Raw genomic sequence first — 23,620 nt, 5'->3', positions numbered from 1 at the left:
CATTTTATTGTTGTTCTCTTACAGTTGTCCCAGTTTTTCCCCCTTTGCTCTCCTCCTCCATCCCACCCTTGGTGACCTTTCTAATTCTACGTATGTTTTTTAGTTGGCTTTCTATTGTGAGAAAGAGCTTTCCTTTTCCCCTATTTGTTTACCTATTTTGTATCTATTATGTCTTGGCTTACAGATTTTCATTTCACTCTAAGAGTTATAACTCCCTACTATTATTATTTATTTGGATGCTCAAATTGTCCCACATTTGAGTGTGGGAGCCCCTCCACACTCATGTTTCTGTATTTCTAAAATGTCGGTCGAGTCCTTCCTTACTTGCTGGTGCCAGAAGTCATTCTGGCCTTATCAGGTACCTTCTCTGCCCCGCCCTGGAATCCACCAGGAGCCAGGGAACCCTGGTACTTTTTAGTGATACTTTTTAGAAACCCAGACCCAGGTGCTAGGCATACTTGTTGCTACTGAATCCCCTTGTGTTTCTGACACTTTCTTCTCTCCCATTTTCTGAGTGATCTTATTCAGCTTCTCCAGAAAATGAACTTGAGCCTTTGCCCTGGGGCAGGGACTGGAATCATTGCATGGCTGTGCCGGGTAGGAAAGGAGACATGGGGAGTCCCACATTCGAGACTTCCATCCAGTTCTACTAGTTTCCCCCAGCCCCTGAACCCCACCTGTCTGGTTCCTGGGACCTCCGAGCTCTGAGCTCCTGCAAGTTTGCAGGTGCAGTTAGCACATTGCTCATCCATATCCCTCTCTGTTAAGGTACCTTGTGTCCTCTGTGGGTTCATAACTTTTTTACCAATGAGAGAGGGGGAGTTGAAAAAGCGCATGTAGCTATTCCACCATGTTGAGACAGAAGTCTAATTTGGTTGGATTTAAGTATCATGGAAACAGAGAGGGTGTGTGTAGGTGACACTGAGCTTAGTATGCTTGTTGGGGGCAGCAGTGAGAGCAGATGTTTGCATCTGGGAGCACAGGGATGAAGTGGTCTGTCTTCTGAGTCCAGGCATGTGGCTGAGGTCCTGGACATGTTGTCACTGAGGTTAGAATACAAAGGAAGCAGCAGGATTTACCTGAATGCCTCTAAATAGGTTCTTTTCTTTCCTGTTATTCAAAGGGCACAGGGACACACACCCATGAGCGCGCGCGTGTGCGCGCACACACACACACACACACACCAGTTGTCTGAGGGGCCTGGGAAAATCTGCTTGGATTCAGACCTTACAGAGAGGTTTGCTCCCACAAGAGAACTGAGAGCCACCAGGGAGATGTCCCAAGGATAAGGCTTTATTGCCCAGCCATTTAGCATTCAACCACACCCTGCCTCAATTTGCACTTAACCCCTTCTGGTGGGAAAGACTCTCCCCTAGCCAAGCCTCCAGGGTCCTGGGCAGTAAACCACAAAACCATAGATAGTTGCGAAAATGGCAGAGCAAATGTGTGCGCCAACTGTGTGCAAAGGGCAGGGGCAACGAAGCCTGTTACAGTTGCCCCTGAAAGCCTGCAGGTCACCACGTGGTTCTGGCGTCTCTCCTTATGTAGCTGCCAGAGCCTCTCCCCTAGGACAGTACCAAGAAAAGTGACCCCACCCACCCCCACTGGTAGTAGCCTGGCTCCAGTCGCTGGCCCTCGCCTGCCCTTGCCCTCATAGAGAGGAAGAACTGTCCCTGTCTCTTGCCAATTTGCATTTCAACAGTCCACACATTCTGCAGTTCCTGAAAACCATTTGTGTGGAACTTCTGGAGGCACTAGTCTCCCTGCTTGGGGGTTCCTGTGCATCTCTGGAAATGTTGAAATGAGCAAGTATGCCCTGAAGGGTAGGCAGGGCACTTTTGCTGGCTTTGAACCCTAGTGCTAAAGGGCGGTGCCCCGAAGAGCCAGCCAAGGTTGGTGGAGGGCTAGTCTGCGCACATTTCTGCCAGCGGCTCCTGGCTCAGGAGCACAGAGTCCCGAAGGGCACAGACTCTGGGTAGATGATATTACCCAGATGGGCTTTGTTTCCAGCAGATCACTGGCAAGGATTCGTCCATTGACAAGCTGTCACCTAAAGCCCCGAGGTGCAAGATAAAGCTGAGGTGTGCTGGGGATGGGACTGGTGTGGGGGAGAGGGTCAGATAAGGGTGGGCCCAGGAGTAGGAGACCTTGAGAATGGATACCTAGACCAGCTGGAGAGAATGTAGGCCATTTGGCTGCCTCAGCCTGGTGCAGGGGATAGGCATAGCCAAGTGTCAGGCAGGGGAGCAAGAGTTGAAATCGCCATGGGCATCCTTCTTGGAGACCACCTAGCCAGCATCCTAAACCATGAGGGAACATTCTGAATACATCGTGGTTAAAAGAAAACTGAGCCCCGCTTCCCCCTCCCCCCAGGGGGAGGGGCTGCACCCAAGGACACATGCAGCCAACCCAGCGACAGATCTGGGGCCCAGGACCCCCAGGTTGCTGCTCTCCCCACACACCCTGTGGTTGTATTTATGATGAATTCTGATGACAAGTCCTTGTATAATTCGATAATTTCACTAGGGATCAGCATCAGTTGGTGTCTTTGAAAAGGCTTCATCACTAATATGTCTGCGCCTAAAACATTCTGTAGACAAGAAATTGGGAAAAAGAAGAAAGAAAAGGAAATCACACCACAGCGGTCTCCCCATCTCTGTACCACCACCCCGTCTCCGCCCTGCCTCTCTCTCAAACCGGAACAGGAAGGCCACCTATGTGACTAACAGCGGTCATGACCCCGCCTTGCACAGAGGGCCAAGGGCTGTCCAGAACCAGGCGGTAGACGGCGCCTTTGTAAACATGGCGAATGATTTTCTGCCCTGTCATCTGTACACCTCACATCAGCAACTGTCATATCCTCTTGTTGGTCTCTGTTCTGAATGCTGAGCTGTTGACCATGCCTGTGAGTCCTTTTTTAACCCCTAAAGAAGGCTTTTTGGAAAGCATTCTAGTACCTGGACCAACCCTGCCGCTGGCCAATAGGGCCACTTTGTGCAAATTAGAAAAAAGGTGTTCCTTCCTCAAGACACTTGACAGCTTCTGGCCAAAACTGTCAAAATGATTCAAATCCACAGTGACCAAGAGGCGAGGGCCACTTCCCAGAGCCGCATAAAACTCGTGGTAGGCAGCAGCCTGTTCCTCGTTTTAAGCACGTTTCTCAAACAGAAGTCTGACTTGAATACCTAGGTCACTGATTCATTTTATAAAAGGCCAGACTTCGAGTTCAGAACATTGCCAGCTAAAGAGAACCCTCCCCCCCGCCCTAGGAGAGTAGTATCTAACAGTCAACAAGGCGCGGTACCCAGTTCTACTTCCAAAGGAAGGAGTCTCGAGGCTATAACGTTATAGGCTGGTAGAGAATGTTCATCCTGAAATGAATCTTAAGGTTGTCTAGTTCAGCTCCTTTCATTTCGCAGTTGGGGAACTTGAGGCCCAGGTAGACGTCCCTGCTCTGGATTCAGTGCTCTTCTCCCCAGTACAGAGGTGATAAGCTGAGTTCTATGAGCTGTTCTGAGTCAGCAGGCCCCACACCTGGGAGAGAGCCACCTGCAGCCCAGCAAGGCCCAAGTGCAGAGGTGATTTACAGAAAAGAAAAGCTGCTGCCATATTCCCCAAATTTTCCAGCACCCTGAGCCAGGCCCTAGTGCGTGACCTCATTCACCTCTTCTAGCCAAAGGTCATCCATTAGTGCATAGATTCTCTCATGGAAATGTAAGTGATATTTGATTATGCATGTGAGCAGTATGTAATGCATTTTGTAATGCATTTTTAGGAATTCATTGCAAAGGCCCCTGGCCAACTTGGCCATAAGAAGCAGACATTTTGACAGCAGGAGATTAATTGGCCTGGCCCGTACCCCACCTGACCCTCAGGCACAGTGGCTGATCAGGGGCTGTTCCCAGGGGGCAGTTGTCCCTCTTCCACCTGTCCCAACATTCATGTGCACATGCATGCATGCACACACACACAGTGTTCTCTCAACATGCTAAAAATGTTGGGAACAGCCCATTCTTCTTCTTGACCTGTGACCTCTAGGGCAGCTCAGTGGCCTCTGGATCATTATTTTGCTTAAAGTGTACCCTCCAGGTCAAACGAGAAACACTTGCATGGCAAGAAAAGAGAAGATGTTCCTTTATGTGGCCTTTCCTGGCAGCGAGAAAAGGAACATTGTGCCAGCAGGCTGGCACAGGCTGGCGTGTGGTGTGGTCAAGGAAACGCATCATGTCCCTCAGCGAGGTCCTTTCAGGACACCCCAAAGGGTGGCAGCACCAGTGGCTGGCCATATGGGTCAGGTTGGCTGCATAGGGTGGGCATTGGTGCAGGACATCCATGCACAGGAGAAGGAAACCTGATTGGTGGAAAACAGAGAGTGAGACAAACCAATCCTGCAGACAGGGCCGGGGTGGCCTTCCTGGGGAAACGGGAAATAGCAGAGGGGCCGCTCCATGCTACAAGAAGAGATGACCCAGAGACTCGGGCCATTTCAAAGTTAAAGTTAGTGCCTGAAAAGAGCATCCTTCTTCAGTCCTCCCATTAGTGTCGTGTGATGCTATGGCTCCCTCTCCAAAGCTGAGAAGACCTGATTTCAAGGTCTCCAAAATAAGTGCTGTGTCCTATTCCCAATCCTTGTGCACATTAGAATCAGTGGGGGAGCTCTTTCTTAAAAACAAACAAACAAACAACAACAACAAAAACCTGGCACTCACCACAGGCCAATCAGAATCCCTGGGTGACAGGGCCTGAGACGCTCCCCTTGTATATCTAATGGGCAGCCAGCCCTGAGACCCTCTGTCCTAATGTATTGAAAATGTATCTCATTTCTCCATCCTGTAAGGTGTTCGCATCGTAGAAAAGCAAGGGATTAGCCAGGACTTAATCCAAATTTATAAAAGATGAGTACAGTGATTTCTGTCTTCTTGATAGTATTGGGTTGGCCAAAAAAGTCCATTACATTTTTTCCATACAATGAATGACCCTAGTAGTGCTTGGTTGTCTTTAACTTCATTCTAAAGAATTTTGTTACATTGTATTGTGACAGCTGTCATATCAGCATCCATTTTTCAAAAAGTATCAAAATTGGAGAGTTTTTGTGCAGTCATTTTAATATTGAAGGTGGAAGAAAATACGCAACACTTTCAGCATAATATGCTTTATTATTTCAAGAAAGGTAAAAACGCAACTGAAACACACACAAAAAGATGTGGGCAGTGCATGGAGAAGGTGCTGTGACTGAGTGAACATGTCAGAAGTGGTTTGCGAAGTTTCTTGGTGCTGTTGACATTTTGGCCAAATAATTCTGTGGGGCTGTCTTCTGCATTGAAAAATCTTTAGCAGCACCTCTGGACTCTACCCACTAGAAGCCAATAGCGGGAGTTAGCCAACATACTCGATATTTATTGGTAAAAATGTCTTTAATTTTACAGAAAAAACATAACGGACTTTTTGGCCAACTCAGTAATCACACTAGGCCTTGCACAATACTCATGTATTTTCAATCTGCCCTATCAGGACATAGATTCCTTCAGAGTAGGGACCATGTCACATTTGTCATTGTGTTTCTCAAGAGGGTGCTCTATCTCCTATCCCCATCTCCATCCTCCAAAACCAGTCCATTTTATTATTAAATATTTACAGACTGTCCTTCTATCCCTCTGCCCCTTCCTTCATTCCTACATTAGCCACTGTCGTGTCTGGACTATTGTCCGAACGAGTCTGCCCTGTGTTTGGCTTACATCCCCTTAAATTTATCCTCCACATTGCCTCCAGCATGATCTACAAAGTCCACAAATCTTGCTATTTTACTAACAGGCTTAAGCCTTTCCCTGCCTCTCCATCATACATGGAACCAAGTTTCTGGCATGCAAGGCCTCCCCAGGCTAGCCTCGGCCCTCCTTTCAGCCTTGGATCCCACATATTCCCCATTATGCACCCTGTGGAACAGCCACACTGGACTGGAGGGGCCTGGCGTCTTTATTTGACTGATCAGTCTTGAGCCAGTGCCCAGTGTGGAGATTGGCTATGGTGAGTAAACCACAAACAGAGAGCGAACACACTCACAGCAACCCTGGTACAATTACAACATGCTCAAGACCCAATGGCATCCTCTAGGAGTCAACATAGGCTTCTGTCCTGCCCCACCCCCTCCAAGCTGGGTGACCTTGACCAGGAACCTTTCCTTCTCCACTTCCTCATCTCTAGAACAGGGGTGAAGAAATGGACCCCCTGCCTGCCACCATTCAGAAGGTTGTCATGAAAATTAAGCAAGATGATCACTGAGGAAGTACTTTGAAAACAGAGCAGTAGTGAACCTGAGGGCTTCTCTGAGGGTGTCAGCAAATGGCTGTCACATACGGCAGCTCACTGGGGCCCTTGGGAGTCGCTCGCCACGTGACACTGCGCACGTGCTTCTGAGCAGGGCAGGCATGTTGGTGGCGGCTCCAGCTTCTTCCCTCAATGGTTTTATAAAAGGAATCGGTTGAAGGAAGTGTCTTGGAATAGACAATCTTCCTAACCTCCTCAAAATAACTTCAGTGGAAACAATTGTGGTAACATCCACTCTGCAGTTATTGTTCCAGTCTGTTGCAACATGGGAAAAATCTCCCGGAGTCTCCAACTCAACTGGGAATCGACTTGACTTCCAGAGGCCTGGAAACAAAGGGACTGTGCTGGAGGGCTTCTGTGGGTCTTCATGGTCCACTGGAGCCCTAGACAATCCCAGGGCTTGTGTACAGTTTAGCTTTTCCTCTTGACTTCCCTCTGGGTGTCACGTTTGCTAGAGACCTTGGTATTTTCCCATAGATAACTTTTTTTTTTTTTTGGCGGATGGGGGATCATTACCAGAAGAGTTTATTGTAACAATACTTGAGATTCTGATTTCCCTCCAGTCCCAGACTCGAGGGCTCAGAATGGACAATGACTCTCTTGTCCAGGTACAAACAGTCCCCACCTCTGAAAGGTCTTTCTGGATGCTCCATTTTTCTACCTTCCCCCAAGTTCCCATCACCCCAGGCATGGGTTATTATTATACCCTTGTCTGGTCTTCTCTTACCAGTCTTTCCTCCTGAAAGACATTGTCCCAACCCCTTTGCCCAGTCCCCTGTTCCATCATCTCCCTCTCTGACCCAAAGCAACACATCGCTCTCCACTGGCCCACGTGAGAAAATTCAAGGCCCTGTGGGGGGCATGCCTGGTCCCTGGCATCCTCTTTCTTGAATCCCTGCATTCTAATCATCCACCACCCGCGGTTGCCCCAATTTTCTAAGCCACCCTATATTCCTGTCATTGTCCTTTTATCCTTTCCCAAAACCTCAGCTAGTTCATTGTGTGATGAGCGTGACTTAATTTTCTACTTTTGTAGAGATCACTGTTTAGACTCCTTTCTGGCTCACTGACACATAGAGGCCAGTTTCCGTCTTGCCTGTGTCTGCTGAGGCCTCCTACCACCTTTCCTCTACTCTCCTGCCCTTCAGAATCTCCCCTTCCTCCCTTTCTTGTGGTTTTGGTTCCTCCGTTGGGACTTTAGAATCTTTTCTCTCTGCTGCCTACAGCGCACTTCTCAGACCCGAGTGTACGTTCCGATGGCCTGCGGATCCCACTCACATGCACGTTCTGACTCGGTGGGACGGAAGTGAGGCCTAAACCCCTTCATTCCTAACCAGCTCCTGGGTGATGCTGACACTGCTGATCCATGGACCACACACACGCTGAGTAGCACAACCTTGTTACCATGGTTCCCAAATTTTGTTGCACATTGGAATCACCTGTGGATTTTAAGAAAGAACAGAACATACCAGTCTTCCACCCTCAGACTTGCTGATTTTATTGGCATGGGGTACCACCCAGGCATTGGGGTTTTTAACATCTACCCAGGTGATATGAGGTGTGGGAATCACTGCCTTATCTAGTGTGACTATGGATAAGCCTTTTTTTAAATTTTATTTGTGCTTACCTTGTCTTCCCACATAGACTGCAATCCTCCCTCAGGCAGGATTTGGTCATCTTTTTTATTTGGGGGAATGGATGGATGAATGGATGGATTGGCCGATAATTGAATATGAAACCATTAGGAGCTTTTCTGATGATTAACCAGGGTTACTGGAGTTTGTATTTAGTCAGTACAGAGCCATATTAGATGTCAAGAGGAAAACAAAAATGAGAAGGTCTTGGCTCTGGCCAGAGCACAGGGGAGTCTACACAGCACCAGTCTCGGCTGGGGGTGGAGCCTTCCTTGGCTGAGTGCTGTGGTTTCAAAGGTTCTGGACACGTTTCCTCCACTCCCCATCCCAGAGGGGAGAAAATAAACCCAACCACCCTGGCTCACTTATTCCAAAAACACTAGCACTGACTTTTTTTTTTCCCCCTTTTGGTCTAAGGCAGTGGCTCCCAACTTGACCACCCTTTAGAATCACTTGGAGCACTTCCTTTTAAAGACTTTATTTACTTATTTTTAGAGGGAAAGGGAGGGAGAAAGAGGGGGAGAGAAACATCGACATGCGAGAGATACATTGATTGGTTGCCTCTTGCACGCCCCCAACCGGGGACCTGGCCCACAACCCAGGCATGTGCCCTGGCCAGGAATTGACCCAGTGACCTTTCGGTTCATGGAACAATGCCCAACCTCCTGAACCACACCAGTCACGGCACCTGGAGCACTTTTCAAATCCCTACTGCCTGGGCAGCACCCCAGACTACCTGCATCAAAGCTTCTGGGATGGAACCTGGACATCAGGGTGTTTGAAGACTCCCCAGGGCCAACCAGTGAGCAGCTGAGACTGAGAGCCTCTGGCCTTAGGTTTTTATTGTTTTAAATGTAAATATAATCCTTTTATCCTCCTCTTAGGATATTGAATTTGTCGGGCCCTTCCCTAAAGGCAGGTCCAAAAGGCAGTGGGGTACAGGAAGAGGGGGTAGGGGTAACAGGAGAGGGGTGTGAGGAAGTTGGATACCTTTCAGTAACAAGAAGTCAACACAAGGTCGCGGGGTGGGGGTAGGGGGCAAGCAGTGCTCAGAGAGTGAAGGTAAAATGCTGCAAGATGCCCTTGGGCTCCTAACAATTCCCTAGAGCACGGGTGGGCAAATGGCCCATGGACCAAATCTGGCCCCCTACCAGTTTTTATAAATAAAGCTTTATTGGAACACAGCCCTGCTTCTGTGCTACACTATGGCTGCTTTTGCTGTAAAACAGTAGAGCTGAGCAGTCATAACAGAAACTGTATGGCCTGCAGAGCCTGAAATATTTACTTTCTGGCTTTTTACAGAAAAAGGTTGCCAAGCCCTGCCCTAGAGAGTGGACCCTGCATGCCCTTCCTAGCTGCAGTTCATGCATCAACACAGACACTCAGAATTTTGAAAACCACTTCTTGGACTCTTTGTAACGTCTTAGTTGCTAGTAAACCAGAGCAAAGTGTCTTGATACGTGTCTGAGAATAAGTCATGGTTGGGCCAAGGTCTAGCTGTCCTCACTCAGCCTGGGGGTAGCAGGCCTTGGGTGGCCGGTGCTACAGGCTGCTGGCCTCTGGCCCCAAGCAGCCACTTTGGGTTACCCCAGTGGCCCAAACAGATGTCACTGTCCTCCTATGAGCTACAAGGTAAATGGTTGGGAGGTCCTATGTCAAAATCTGATAGATTTAAGAGGTCAGACGGACTGAGCTAGGAATGAGCTCCTGTACTGACCAAGGAGGATGGAGACAAGGTGAGGGGTTGCAGAGGGGAAGAGGCTTTGGAGTTGGAGAGAGGAGACAGAAGAGAGCTGCGGTTGGCCGGAGCAGGGGGACAGCCAGGAAGTGCCTGGAGCCCACGCTTCCAAGTCCTGTGTCCAGACTCTCGGATTCCCCTGCATCCCTTGAACCATCAGTAGGTCTCTGAAAGTAGGTCATATCACCGTCTGCTACAGAGACATGGAGGGAAATAGATACCAACTAGGTCATCAGAGCTGCTGGTGCCTGGTGAGCCAGCCCAAACCAATGGCTGCCCAATTTAAGACAACCCATAAAGTCTTTTATGTGGCAGAGAAACCTTAATGGCCCACATCCACACAACAAAAGGTCAGCCCTGCTTTCTGGAAATGGAACGAGTAATTGAATTTCTGAAATGGAACATTTCCTGTAGTCAGAGAGAGGTACGACCCGTGTCCTTAAAGTAGTCACTTTAAAAATTAATAAGTTGGAGGCAATTATTCCTTTTACCAAAGTTGCAGTTGCACTTATAATTTCCTAGTACAGTTAAAATACAATTCCATACAAAAATTTTTTTGCATGCAAGCAGATTTTTAGCAACTTGTCTCTGTCAACTGCTTTGCTATCTTTCCTCCTAATTGGAAACCTCCATCAGACCATGTTCCTTTTTCACTTTTGACAACACACTTGTCAGGGAGGTCCATTCTTTTTGCATGATACTGGTCATATTAATATTTAGCTTGGCAGCATAGCTATTAGTGACTTAATTTGGAAGGAGGGAGCGGGAAGAAGCCAGGTACGTTCAGCATAGACCAATTATAGCAACCCTGTGAGTTTAAATTCAGTGGAAACCATGAGTGGGCTAACCCTTTTCATGCCTTCTCGAAAGCTGCTCATTCCCTCATTCATTTTCTCATTCCATCAACTAATGCTTGTTGAGCACCTGCTACACTGATAGCGCTGTGCAGAGTCCCTTGTGATAGAACCTGGGGTGTCTATTGCCTGAGAAATGCACCCCCACTGGCCCCTGGATCATGCTTGCTGCAGCTGGCACTGGGTGTCAGATCTGCCGCTCAAATGGGCTTTGTGTTAGAGTGCCATCCTCAACCTCCGGGCCCCGGCTCCACCACACACTCGCTGCATTTCTTTAGGTCTGCTATTTAATGTCTTAGATCTTCCTTTCCCTCTCCTGTGAGAGAATGGATAATAATAGGGCCTCCCTCTCTGGGTTGTTGTGAGCCTTGGGTTAATTAATACATGTAAAACTTAACTCAGTGCCTGCTGCACTAAGTGGTAGACACTGTTATTACCGTTATCAAAGCTCAAAATCCTTGCAGACATAATTTAGTTCCTTCTATGGTAAGGAGACTTTTGTTGAATACCTTCCAGGAAAAAGGAATTGCTCACTCAGTGGAAGGGAGCATATTTATGGGGCAGGACTGGAGGGGAAGGAAAGACTTTGCAGGCTAGCTTCCCCCCATTGTTGGGCCAGTTCATCCACATGGGACTCAGCTCAAGGATACCCTCACCTCACTATCTCCTTTCTTTATCTTCTTGCTGACCTGGGTTGGCCTAGCAGGTAGCCCAGGGGTATTCAAGGCAGGTGTTCTCCATGTCTCCAAGCTATCTCCCACATGTGTTCTCCCTTCACCTCTCCCCCAAAGATCAACCTCATTGGCCAAGTAGAAGATTCTCACTGAGCCTCTGCAACATGTACGATGTGATTCTGGAGGTGAAACAAAGGGCTCTGGCAGGGAAGGCAGGAGCCTGAGGACTCCCCAGAGTCTCCTGGTCTTTGTTTAGGCAATGGTCCCAACTGTGGTCCCTTATTCGCCTTTACCCCCAGTGCACCAGGCAGAGCACAAATCCAGGGCCGAGAACAGGCTGAATTCAACTGTGGAATCACTGACCATAACCCAGAAGGGGCCCCTGAGTGGGACATCCCCATCGGTGCCTGACTCCTGTTCATAGTTTGGACCGGCCCACTTTAAAGCTGCCTTGTTTGGAATTCTTTCTGTTGGTGGCGTTGAGAATGGCCGTTGAGAATGGCACCGGGTGTTAGACGGGTGCGGTCAGATGGGACCTTGGTTCAACCATCTTGGCACTTGAGTTCTGGGTAGGAAAGAATTCAGAGCCAAGACTCAAACTATAAGAGGAAATTTATTTAGAAAGTCACAGAGGTAGAAGTGAGCTGTAGAAGAAATGGGCTCAGGAACAAGTTACAGAGGCAAAAAGAAGGGTCCTTGGCGCTTAGGAGAGAGGAAGGTAAAGGGAATGGGTCTGGGGAGAAGGGAAGGGGGAGGGGAAGGCACAGGATAGCTTCAGGGAGGGAGAGTTCCCTGGGTCCTCAGTCACTAGGGCTTTAAAGGGTGGGGATTTTAGGGGTGGTCCTAGGGGAGGATCTACATCGAATATTCTTCAGTCCAGGTGTGTCCTTTCAAGGTTGTGGTCTCCACTGATTGGTTGGCACCAGGACAGGGGATCATTAGTCAATGCAGCTGGTTCTGATGTCAGCTTGTCTGGTTTTGCTGCTTTTCTGGGCCTGGAGCTGAAACATAACTGAGGCCTATATGTTATCTCTAGGGAGGAAAGATCAGGGGGTCCAAACTGCATTACTAGTGATATGGTAGAGGAGGAAAGATTACCCCAGGAATAAGGTCCTTGTTTTCCCAGTCTTGCTCGTTGCTAGGCACCCGGGGCTTTCCACCCTGATGACCTTCTGTACCTGGCCTATTGTCCTTGTTCTGCTCTTGTCTAACTGCCCACCACAGTTGGATCAGATCCTGCCACCCATTCACTCCTCTTCTGCAGAGGGTGGAACTCCAGGTCTTACCTCCCTGGCCTCTGTCACTTGTGTGGCAACCCCCGCACCCCCGACCATATTCCTCCCCTGGTATGTGTACTGAGGACTGGGGATCCACATGTTCATCATCTTCTACATTGAGCTGAAGGAGAGTTGCGATTGTAAGCCCTGGCCCTCATGGTTTCACGTTGAGGACTGCTGAGGCCACCGAGCATCCTGGCTTCTTACAACGTAGGAGGTATTTCCCAGTTGAGGGCCACAGGCCTCCGGACCCCCGGGTCATCTGTAAATGTGGTTGGCTCACAGAGGATAGAACTCTGGTCCATCCAGGGTTGTCAGTCAGCTTAACTTTTCCTCCAACGAGCAGTTAAGGAGGGCCATAGTACTCAGGGCACCGTGGGTCCTTCAGAAGTGCAGGAAACGTGGCCCCGGAGCTCCTGAAGGGTGAGAGTGTGCTTGGGGAAGCAAGCTTATAAGCGGCTACCTGGTCTACTTGGACACTAGCGTGGCACGCTAAGAAGAGTTTGTCCAATGCGCTGTGTGACCAAATGGATGAATTCTGATGGCAATCAGGGTCAGTTGTGCAGGGTGGAACATTTATGCCACTGGCAAAGCATGGGTAGGAATTCAGGGGTGAACAAAGTGGGAGAGATGATCCAGGCAAAGAGAAAAGCCTAGAACAAAGACTGTGCACACACGTGCTGTTACCAGTACCGCGTCTGGACTACCACCTCATTGTATAATGTCACTGTCCCTCAGAGGCTAGAGCACCAGAATCGCTTTGCCTTCTCATAAGCCTGCTTACTGGACATTTCCAGGATTTGAGTCTTATCTCTGTCATGGACACCTCACTCAGGGGCCAGAATTCAGGCCACGGATGTCCAATCCCGCCCACTTTTCCTGAGGCTGCAGAGCAGTGATAGGTCATTTCCCACAGCCCCCTGCACCTCTCACAGCCCTTGTGCATCTTCCTGCTGCTGGTCTGCAGCAGCCTGCAGGTGTTGCCTTCTCCTGTTTGACAGTGCTCCCGGGACCCTCAGTTAGTGTCCCTTGTCAGGGGGTGGAGAGCATCTGTCTCCGCGAATTCCATTCTCACATGGCTATCCTTCTGTCAATGAGCACCAGAGATGTCACTGTGAGCCCAGGTGGCCTGCATCCAGCACTGCTTCTGGGCTCCTGGTCCTGGGCTTGCCACCTGGACAAACGTCCTGAGCCTCTTGGTTGCATTCGGTCTTTGACACAAAGAAAGCTGTAGTCATCCTTCCAACACCCTCTCTACACACACACGTATATACACAAAGGCACACACATAGGCATACACACACAGGCACACAGACACAAAGGCATACACACAAAGACATACAGACACATACATATACAAAGATACACACACACACATACACACACACACACACACACACACCCTTTGTTCAATGGCCCTGGTTGCAAAACAAAGAACTGACAATGACAATTGAAAAAGCAACACCTTAGTAATTGTTTCTTTTACATTTTACACCATATAACGTAGAAACAATTTTCTAATCTTTTTCTTTTTCTTCTTAGTCCCAGTCCTTTGCATCGATGTTCTCACTTATTTTTTCTGCTCATTCAGAAGTTATTGAATAACTGTCCTTTGTGTTTGACTTTATCCCGTGGACTCTTCCTGATGCAACTACCAGTGGGAGGGGACAGGGAGGGTCACGTTTGCTTTCTGTGACTTCATGGATGTGATACGATCAACCGCAACACCTACAGTTGTGTCATGCTGAATTATTTAAGACTTTTTTGATGGCAAGTGACAGAAACCCACCTCAAAACATTTTGCAGATAAAAAGAGGAATTGACTGGCCTATGAAATCAAAGGAAGACTTAGATAGTCATGATGAGGAGGTAGGAGGGGCAAGTATTTTCATTCACATTTGCCACAAGAAGGAGGACAGGGCTGGAAGAGATAACTTCCCAGTAGTCTACAAGTTCGGCCACAGAGCCGGGGCCCAGGTTGCCTAAAGGCTTAGTGCAAACAAGTAAGGCTTGCACATGCCAGTGATGCCCAAGAACAAGGCTCCGTAACCACGGGACCAGGCAGACAGACCCGCAGATGTCAGATAAATGGACTGTCATCGCTCCCACTGGCAGAATATTCATGTGCAATTCAGAGAGGTTATAGACTCCACTGATACCTGTCCAGACAGCCACACGAGGCTCCACTTCTAGAAAAATGTCCAGTGTTTGTGGTGCCAGCACCCACATGGTATCGGGAGCAGAGCAGAGCTTTACAGAGCAGGTAGAGTTTGGGTTCTTGATCCAGGGTGCAAATAGGGGGTGGCAGCCACAGGCAGGGGGGTGCCAATGGCTCAGAGACAGCCTCTAGATTTCTTTCCTGTTTACTTATATCTCTGTTTTTATATTGGGACTCCAGCTAAGGTATTGTTTTTAAAAGGACCTCTGCTGATTAAAAATAAATAAATTTACAGTTGGAAAGCCATGCATTTCAACATGGCAAGCCAGCCCAACCCCTCCACCTTTCTGAAACAGGATGGCTTCTCTGAATAGATGTATAGCCTCAAGATTCCAGGAATTCTAGAAACATTACCTGTTTATTTCAGCTTGGACGTGACCCACATATCCTGCCCACGTGGAGTGAGGCCTTGGTAGGATAACTTCTTAGAAGCTATGAAAAAAACATAACCCCCAGTGAGAGGAAGGCTCCACTACTGAGAAGTTCATTGTCAGAGGAGGTGAACTTGGTATTTTAATGGGCTTTTTAGCTGCCAAGTATTATGGCGCCTTTGTACCATTTGCCCTGGGGAGACGGGGAGTCTGAGAGTCCCAGCTGGCTTTGTCTCAGGATCTCTCCTGCATCCTGGGGCTCCAGTTCTTCTGAGCCAGAAGATTTATGGGACCCTCCACTCTGAGTTATCTGAAATTTTCTAGAAAGAAGAAATCTGTTCATTTCCATGACTTTAGACAGCATTCTTGAGCATTCAGGAGCCTGGCAGGGAAAATGTACAAGCTTACGAAGAAGAGGAGAAGGACCGTGGTTTCCAAGAGGCCAGGGCAGAATCGCTACCCAGGCACAACCTAGGCAGACAAGTGCGTGTGTCACTGGAGAGAGCAGGAGACTGGGGAGGACACCTCCCCATTTGAGACTTCCCACTGCTGCCTCACCTGGGCCAGGATCCTCAGCCTACCTTTCCAACTGAACATTTCACCACTCCTGCTAAAGGCTCTGGGGTTGGCGCTATTTGTCCAGGTCCCGAAGCCTGGGAGGTCCTTCACACAGTGGGAGGACGCGCTCTTGTTTGTATATAGCGCTCTCCCCCTTTGCAAAGAGCCGGTGTGGCAGAGACAGAGATAACAGAGCTGTGAGACAGTGAGGCCCGGGTGATTTTTATTAGGCCCCAGTCCAGGTTCAGTGGTCAGAGGTCAGAGGTCAGAGGTCACGTGGCTATCAGGAAACTCTCCCTTGGGGGAAAAGTGGATATGGGGATCCACAAAGCTGCAGGCCATAGTATTGAGCTCCGTGGGGCATGTCTGAACCTCATCCAGCCAGGCAGAAAGGAAATGAGGCACAGCAGCCCCCACAACCTGAGAGTGAAGGGCATAGCGACCTTGGCGCCCATGAGCACCACCTTCTATCAAGAGAGGAGCAGAGACCTGCCAACAGGGCCATGGCCAGAGGCATCGCAGGGGACACAGCAAGCGCTCTGCAGGGCAGGCATGGGGACAGCATAGGAACCTGTACCCTTTGACACCAGTTGTCTAGCCTCAGCCTGGTAGGAGGCCGTGAGGTCAGGAACGGGGCTACTCAGCTGTGGCTCCAGCATAGATCAGGGTCTGCTCTTGGCTCCTGCTCCTCGCTTCTTGGGACCCAGAGTTCTGGCTGGACACCATGGGGTCAGAGGCAGGTCAGGAGAGAGCTGTCCGGTACCCCCAGGGGTTCAGCCTCCACATCTCCGCCCCGGTACTGTTGGCCAAGTGACATCACAGTTGGGAGCGGGAGCCTTGGAGGCACAGACACAGGCTGCTGCCAGCTGGTTGGGTGGCCTTGGGTGACTTCCTTGGCCTTACTAAACCTTTCTTCTTCCATAAAAACAGGTTGGTAATACAACACAACGGAATTGCCCACTGAGCCCATAACTTGCGCAAATTCAACTCAATGTTTTGGCAAAAGATAGAGTGTCAAGAAAATAACTTGTTTTGAAGCACAGATGATTTTTCCCACTCTTCTACCTGTCTTCGTTTCCTGGGGCTGCCATAACAAAGTGCCACAGATGGGGGACTTAAACAACAGAAATGCGTTGTCTCTTAGCTCTGGAGTCTGGAAATCCAGGATCAAGGTGCTGGCCAAGCCACAGTCCCCCTGAAGGTGCCAGGGAAGGACTGCTCTGGCCTCTCTTATAGCTTCTAGTAGCTTCTTGGCTTATGGCAGCATAACCCCAATTTTCACGTGATGTTCTTTTTATAAGGACACCAGTTATTGGGTTTTGGTTCTACCCTGATCCAGCCTGACCTCATCTTAAACTGATCACATTTGCAAAGACCCAATTTCCAAATAAGGTCCTGTTCACAGGTACACAGGGTTAGGACTGCAGCTAAGCATTTGGGGCACACAATCTACCCACTACAGGGGTGGGGGAGGCGGCGTGAAGAGGACTATACAGCTGGCACCAGCCAGACACACGGCAGCCATGGGAACTGGCACTGGCCATCAGAGAGCCCAGTGCCTCTGTCTCCTCCCACGGTGCTGAGCACACCTCCACACACTCTGCAGTGATGCAGGCATCCTAGGCCAGTAGGTCAAGGTGGTAACATGCCTTCTCTCTTGATCTGCTGTTGAACCCTTAAGATTCAGCTCAGAGACCACCCTCTTAGCAAAGCTTCTCTGATCCTTCTCCCAAGCAGAGGCCCTCACTCCTTCCTCGGGGCTGCCAGAGGCATCTGTTCAACTTCTGTGTTGCGCACAGCACACATCGGCTTACTTGTTTGTGTCCCCCCTAGTCCCTAGGGTCTGTTCATTCTGGAATTCTCCATCAGCCGCACCTGGCCCTTAGTAGCAGGCCTTTAGCTCTGGTTGGATGAGGAAGAACCGAGGATGAACAGATGGGTGGATGGACTGACGGGTAGATGGCAAGTAACAGAGAGGTCTTTCCTGCCCGCCACCACCCCACCCTGCCTTGTTCTGCTTCGCAGCATTTTTTGCCATTTATCGTATTATCTACTCACTTGTTTGTCTCTCTCCTTTCACTAGAATGGATGCTCTGTGAGAACAGGCACTTCGCCTCTTTTTTACTACTGTGTCTGCAGTGTCTGAAACAACAGTTTTTATAGGACAGGTGGATGAATGATAGAGTGGGTGGATGAATGGATGGATGCACAGGTGCAGGGGGAGGCAGCCTGTGGCTCCGTGAATGTGAGTCTCTCATCACAGAGTCTGCTGGTCTCAGAGCCACCAGGCACACATGCTGTCCTGGCTCAGTGTCTTTGCTCAGCCCTCCCGCCCTCTGCCCTCACCCCCACACCCAAGGCTTGTTTGTTTATAGTTGTCATCTCAGGGTAAGGCCCTTGCACTCCCGGCCTGGGGCCAGCAGCTCCTCCCTGGAATGGGTGGGTTTTACAGAACATGTTTCTGCAACCAGAGCAATAATGTGCTGCCCTGCAGTGCTGTGCCTTACACGGGGCTGACATCCTGGAGAGAGAGTGTATGTGTGTGTGTGTGTGTGTGTGTGTGTGCACGCATGTGTTTCACGTGCACTCTGCCAATGCTGCGTGCAGGAGTATTATCTTCCCTCCCTCCCTGGAGAGACTTGGTTTATATAATCTACTTGTCTCCCAGGCCCATTTAGTTATTGACAGTGGTCAGAGGTTACACAGAGGGAACGGCAGCCAGGTCTCAGAGCTCAAGGGACAGGGTTCTCATGCAGAGAAGCAGAGGAGGGTCAGGCAGGGCCTAGGAGGTGCAGGTGAGGCTGTAGAAGCACCTGACTCCCCCTGACAGAACGCACAAACCAGCTGGTAAACCAGAAGGCAGGCATTGTCATTTATGGCGGGAGGTTGGGGTGGGGGGCTCCTACCTGGACTGATGTTGCCGGTCTTTCAAAACATGGAGGGAGTGGAAGGATTTGTTGAGTAAAGAGTTAGAGCAAAGGCCAGTTATACTTTTGAAGGATAATTCTGGCAAGCCTGATCAATTTCTCCTTCTGCACTGCAAGGACAGGGAGGGATCTCTGGTTGAAAACTGCAACACCATCTCCCCTGGCCAGGCCTGGGGATACCAACTTATTTTCCTTTCCAGATTCCTTGTCACTCCTGTCATTGGATGCTCCTTGCCTGGGACATGCTCCCCTTCCTGCTCTCTCTTGTGGACAGTGTCTTAGGGCAACTGCTTGCGAGAGAGTAATTGAGTGAGAGAGCCACACTTTTCATTGTGACTGAATCTTCCTCTTCCTCTTTCTCCTCCTCCTCCTCCTAACTCTTGTTATTCCCTCTGCTAGGAACACACTGCTCTTAGATATTTTTCCACCTTTTTAAATTGAGATACAACTTACATACCATAAAATTCACCATTTTTAAGTATACAATTAAGTGGTTTTTGGTATATTCACAAGGTTGTACAACCACTACTGCTCTCTAATTCCAGAATATTTTTATCACCCTAAAAGGAAACCCACTATCCATTAGCAGTGACTCCGCATTCCCCCTCTCCCCAGCCCCTGGCAACTACCAATCTTACTTTTTGTCCCTGCAGATTTGCCTACTCTACACATTTCATTAAAATGAAGTCATATAATATATGGTTTTGGTCACTACCTTCTTTCCATGTTGTCGCATGTATCAGAACTTCCTTTCTTGTTATTGCCATCTAATAAATTTTGTTTATCTAGTCATCAGTTAATTGACATTTGGGTCATTTCCATTGTTGACAATTATGAATAATGCTGCTATGAATATTCACGTGCAAGTCTTACCTCTCGCCAGTGACTTTAAAAATCTTTTGGTAGCCTGGGTCAGCAGCTTATTCGATGGCAGGTGTGTGGCTAAACACAAATTTTCTCCCTCATTCTTCTTATATTGGCCTCATACTTGCCCGTGTTGACACCAGGATGTTGTTTTCGAGGGAATGTAGGCAGCATTTTGAATTGTGTATGTCAACTTGATACCAACGAGCAGCTTGAGTGTGAGGAACAAAGTGGCTGACTGGAGAAGGTCCTCCAAATAAGCTAGTGTAAATACAGTTCACCCCATTGTATGCCCGGTGCCTGAAAGTTCTGTGTAACATGTAAGCGCCCCAAGGAAGGAAGGGCTCATTCACTTATTCACCATCAAGAGGAAGAACCAGCGGAATGTCACAGTTCAGCTCCAGAGCCATTCTTTTAAGTATGACAATATTTTATATATGCACAGGCTTATGTTTTTATTTTTTTATCCTCCCCTGAGGACATGCTTATTGATTTTATATTTTTTTATTTTTTTAGATTTTTAAAATTTATTTTTAAAGAGAGGGGAAGGAAGAGACAAAGAGAGGGAGAGAAGCATTGATGTGAGAGACAAACGCACCCCAACTGGGGACCAAACTCGCAGCCCAGGCACATGCCCTGACCAAATCGAACCCATGACCCTTTGGTTTGTGAGATGATACCCAGCCAGCTGAGCCACACTGGCCAGGGCAGCACATGCACATATATTGATTTGGGGGATGGATGGATGCACACAGAGGTTCAGCCGTGGCTTATTTAGCAGCCCTAAGCGGCCTTGCATGCCCAGCAGGCCACACTGAGTCCTGGCAGAGTTAGGACTGCTGAGGTTGGGCCCAGGGCAGGTCCCTTCTGCTTGGGGCATTATGGGCAGGGAGGAGGTCAGGATGCAGGTAGAGCCCAGGACTCTAAGGCCCAGACAGAGGCGGCTGGCACCTCCTGGGCTCATAGAGGGCCAGGCGTTGTGGACAGCTCCCTCTGCCTGGGCTTGAGCTGATCCCCATCAGACCGCCAGCTTGAGAGGGAGCCTCTGCTTCCTTCCATTGTCTCTGCCGGCCACACCCAGTGTGTTCCTGCAGTGACCTGAGGCCAGGCAGGGAGAGAGGGAGGGAAGAGGCCAGCCGGAGCTGGGTCAGGGTGGGAGAGGGGAAATGAGAGAGGAAGACATGGTGTTTTTCCTTGTTTGTGTTTCATATTAAAGAAAGCAAATGTCCTTTGAGAAAACCATTAAACAAAGCACATCCTAAAGCCAGGGAGGCCCATTGTGGCTGCCTAGAGCCCGGAATTCATTCATGCCTTTTTGGCTGCATTGTTGCAGGCAAGATAGGGTGGGAGGGAGAAACTATTATTAAAATATGTTTTGAAATGTGTCATTGCCTCCCTGGTCTCAATAGGAGTCTAGGCCAAGTGTCTATAACAACACCAGGGTCCCTGCCTGTGTCCTCCTGAGCCTGTTGCCCTCTCAGCGACCCTTGGGGAGCTCCCCAAGACTGCCAGCTTTGGCACAGCCAGAGCCAGCATTGTGCACCCCCACCCCCAGCCCCCGCCTTGAGTACCCAGAGCAAGGAAACAATCCTACCTGGGGCCTGGCATTTCTGGGACCAGCCCCATGTTATAAGCGGGGGGTCTCTCACCAGCCGTGAAATGAATGTATAAATGTTGTTGTCCTGATGATGATACATAAAAAACCATCCTTAGGATTTCTCCCAGTTTAAAATTTTAGAAGGTATTTAGCTATCAGCATCTTCCCCTAACTGCTCCCTGGGAGTATAAGGAATGAGGGTCTTGGGTAAAATTGCACAGGGGTCCTGGGCTTGGATGAGGAGACCTCGGTTCTAGCACGTACCGTATGTATGAGGCTCAGGGTTTGCAAGGGGGCTGCATCTTCTTGGTCCTCTCAATGGCTCAGAGAAGAAGAGGCAAGCCTTCCCATTGTGTTAGGAATCTTGATGTCAGAGAAGTTAACTTCTCAGTCGTCCAGCCAGTGAATCCAGGCGGTGATCCCATCTCTGTTGCAAACTCTGCAAGACCTCAAAATGCTCATTGCCCTCTCTGGACCTGAGCATTCACATCCGTAATTTGAGCGAGTGGATATGACAAATTCTAAGGGCGACTTTGGGTCCCTACTGCCTTTGATTCTGTAATTCTAGCATCATCACCTGGTGGGAAATTCTTTGACTCAGGTAGTTTCCATTTTCAGTCCAGCTTTGGTGGTCAGAGTCTAGTCTTTCCAAACACTCCGTTCCTTTTTGTCCTAGATTTCATTATCAGTACTCTGGTCCCAGAAGTTCTGACACTCTTGCAGTTGCTAACAATGCCCCCTCCTCCCCCACACCCCAGGGCTACCACCCGATGCCCCACGAAGTGGAGATCGCGCACACGAAGAAGTTGTTCCGGAGGAGAAGAAATGACCGAAGGTAGGAGAGACCACATCTCGAGCTTTGGGTTTTATTGTCCTCTGTTGGCCATCTGCAGCTTCATCACTCCTGGCCTGTGTTTTGCTTTACCTGTTCACTCACTGGCTTATGTCTATGAGGTTGGCACGTGGGTCTGGTAACCGGTTAGGCAGTGGCAGCTACGCTTCTCTTGTTTGTCCCCCAGCATGGATGCTTTCAGGAGTCGTGGTCAGGTTTTGAAGTTCAGGGGGAGAAATGCTCTTTCTACCGACCTTCCAACAACAGCAGTCCAGGGGCTGGGACCTAGCCCACGCATTTTGAAATGTGGCCTCCGGGAGGCTCCGGAGATCACAATTTCAAAGGCGTCTGTCTTTTCTCCAGCCCAGTCACTGGGAGTCATTCCCAGCCAGTGCTTAGTTCTGCTGTTACAGGTGACACACAGCTCAGCACCTGTACATGCTGCTGCTCTCAGGTGCCTGGAGAGCATCACACTAAAGCAGAAACCAAGATCTCCCTGGAGTTCAGGGCCCTGGATGATAACAAGGGGCCAGGAAAAGCTCCCTCAGCAGGAACAAGCCTCTGAGGCTGGGCTCCCAGGGAGAGAGCATGCCTTGGTTTCCTTAAGGACTTTCTGACAGGTCTTCAAGGTTTATTTCGAGTGGAAAACCTCGAGTGCAGAACAATGTTTGCACTATGTGACCATTTGTACAGAAGGAGGTGTTAGAGTATACTTTTGGCTTGAACATGCATAAATGATTTCTGAATGGAAACATAAAGGGATGGAGGAGGCGGGGAGGGAAGAAAGGAAGGAAGGAAGCCTGCCCCAGGGATTAAAATGAGGTGTTCCTCTAGGGGATAAAGAGAGAATGTTCTTGGAGGACCGAGAAACAGTCCGGCACATGTTGTTGCTCAGAAAACTAGAAGCGCCTCTTCTCATGCAGCTCCTTGGGAGCAGAGCTGCGGCTGACCCAGGTCCCTGATCCTTCCCTGCGTACTCGGGCCCTGAACAAGGGGTGCTGGGCAGCGGCCAACCAGCTTGGGGTGGGTAGAGGACCAGGTACTGGAATGCCTTGTCATCAGTTGGTGGATGTGGCAGATCTGAAGCAGGGAACAGTAAATGCACAGGGAGCTGGGAGGAGAGCAGTCCTGGCTTAGAAATTGGAACCACTGGGCACTTCTGTGCAATGTTGTGAAAAGGGGAAACTGAGCCAGGGGAGCTAGAGAAGCCCTGTCCCTGGTTACTGCGCTGTGTGTGCCACCTTTTTTGCTGCGAGGCTAATTCCTGGTTTCTGATTTCCTGGCAGACAGAAGATGTAGGGAGCATCCCCTAAAGGGGGAATGAGGTTTGCAGGGGGCTGGGGAGGTGTTGGGGAGTGCAGGGGCCCCGTGGACCCCAGAGTGCGTGTCTGGAGGTATGGGGAGGCCCCAAGCTTCTGAATGAGAGGTCACTGTGTGACCTGCTTCCCCGGGCTCAGAATCCAGGTCCCCACCTGCACTGTGGGCCAGGTCACCTGGCTCAGCAGGAGTCCCCTGGACAGTGGCAGGCCTCCAGAAGGCAGCAGCATGACCCAGGAATATAGGAAGAGGAGCATGACATGCAGGCATTGGGAAGCTGCCCTTCCGCTGGGCCGCTCTCTTGTTAACAAAACGCCCGGGTTAGGTCAGCACACCTCACAAAGGATGTGGACCCGGGACAGAGTCCAAAGCCAGGCAATAAAGATGATTAAAGGGATGGAAAGTATGTCCTGTGAGGAGAGGCTAATGGATGGA

At 49.5% G+C, this 23,620-nt stretch overlaps 1 protein-coding gene across 4 annotated transcripts in view; it reads left to right on the top strand.

Annotated features, from left to right (window-relative positions):
* Positions 1–23,620, top strand: part of CTIF (cap binding complex dependent translation initiation factor) — a 252,226-nt gene that overhangs the window by 103,728 nt on the left and 124,878 nt on the right. For all 4 annotated transcript variants that reach the window (XM_090285545.1, XM_090285544.1, XM_090285542.1 and 1 more), the window contains one exon: positions 21,795–21,871. In XM_090285545.1, the coding sequence (XP_090141671.1) occupies positions 21,795–21,871 (77 nt within the window). The remainder of the gene's footprint in view (positions 1–21,794; positions 21,872–23,620) is intronic.

Source organism: Furipterus horrens, unplaced genomic scaffold (genome assembly GCF_987537825.1).
Source record: "Furipterus horrens unplaced genomic scaffold, mFurHor1.1.pri manual_scaffold_8, whole genome shotgun sequence".
NCBI lineage: Eukaryota > Metazoa > Chordata > Mammalia > Chiroptera > Furipteridae > Furipterus > Furipterus horrens.
This window is presented reverse-complemented; position numbering and strand designations above follow the sequence as displayed.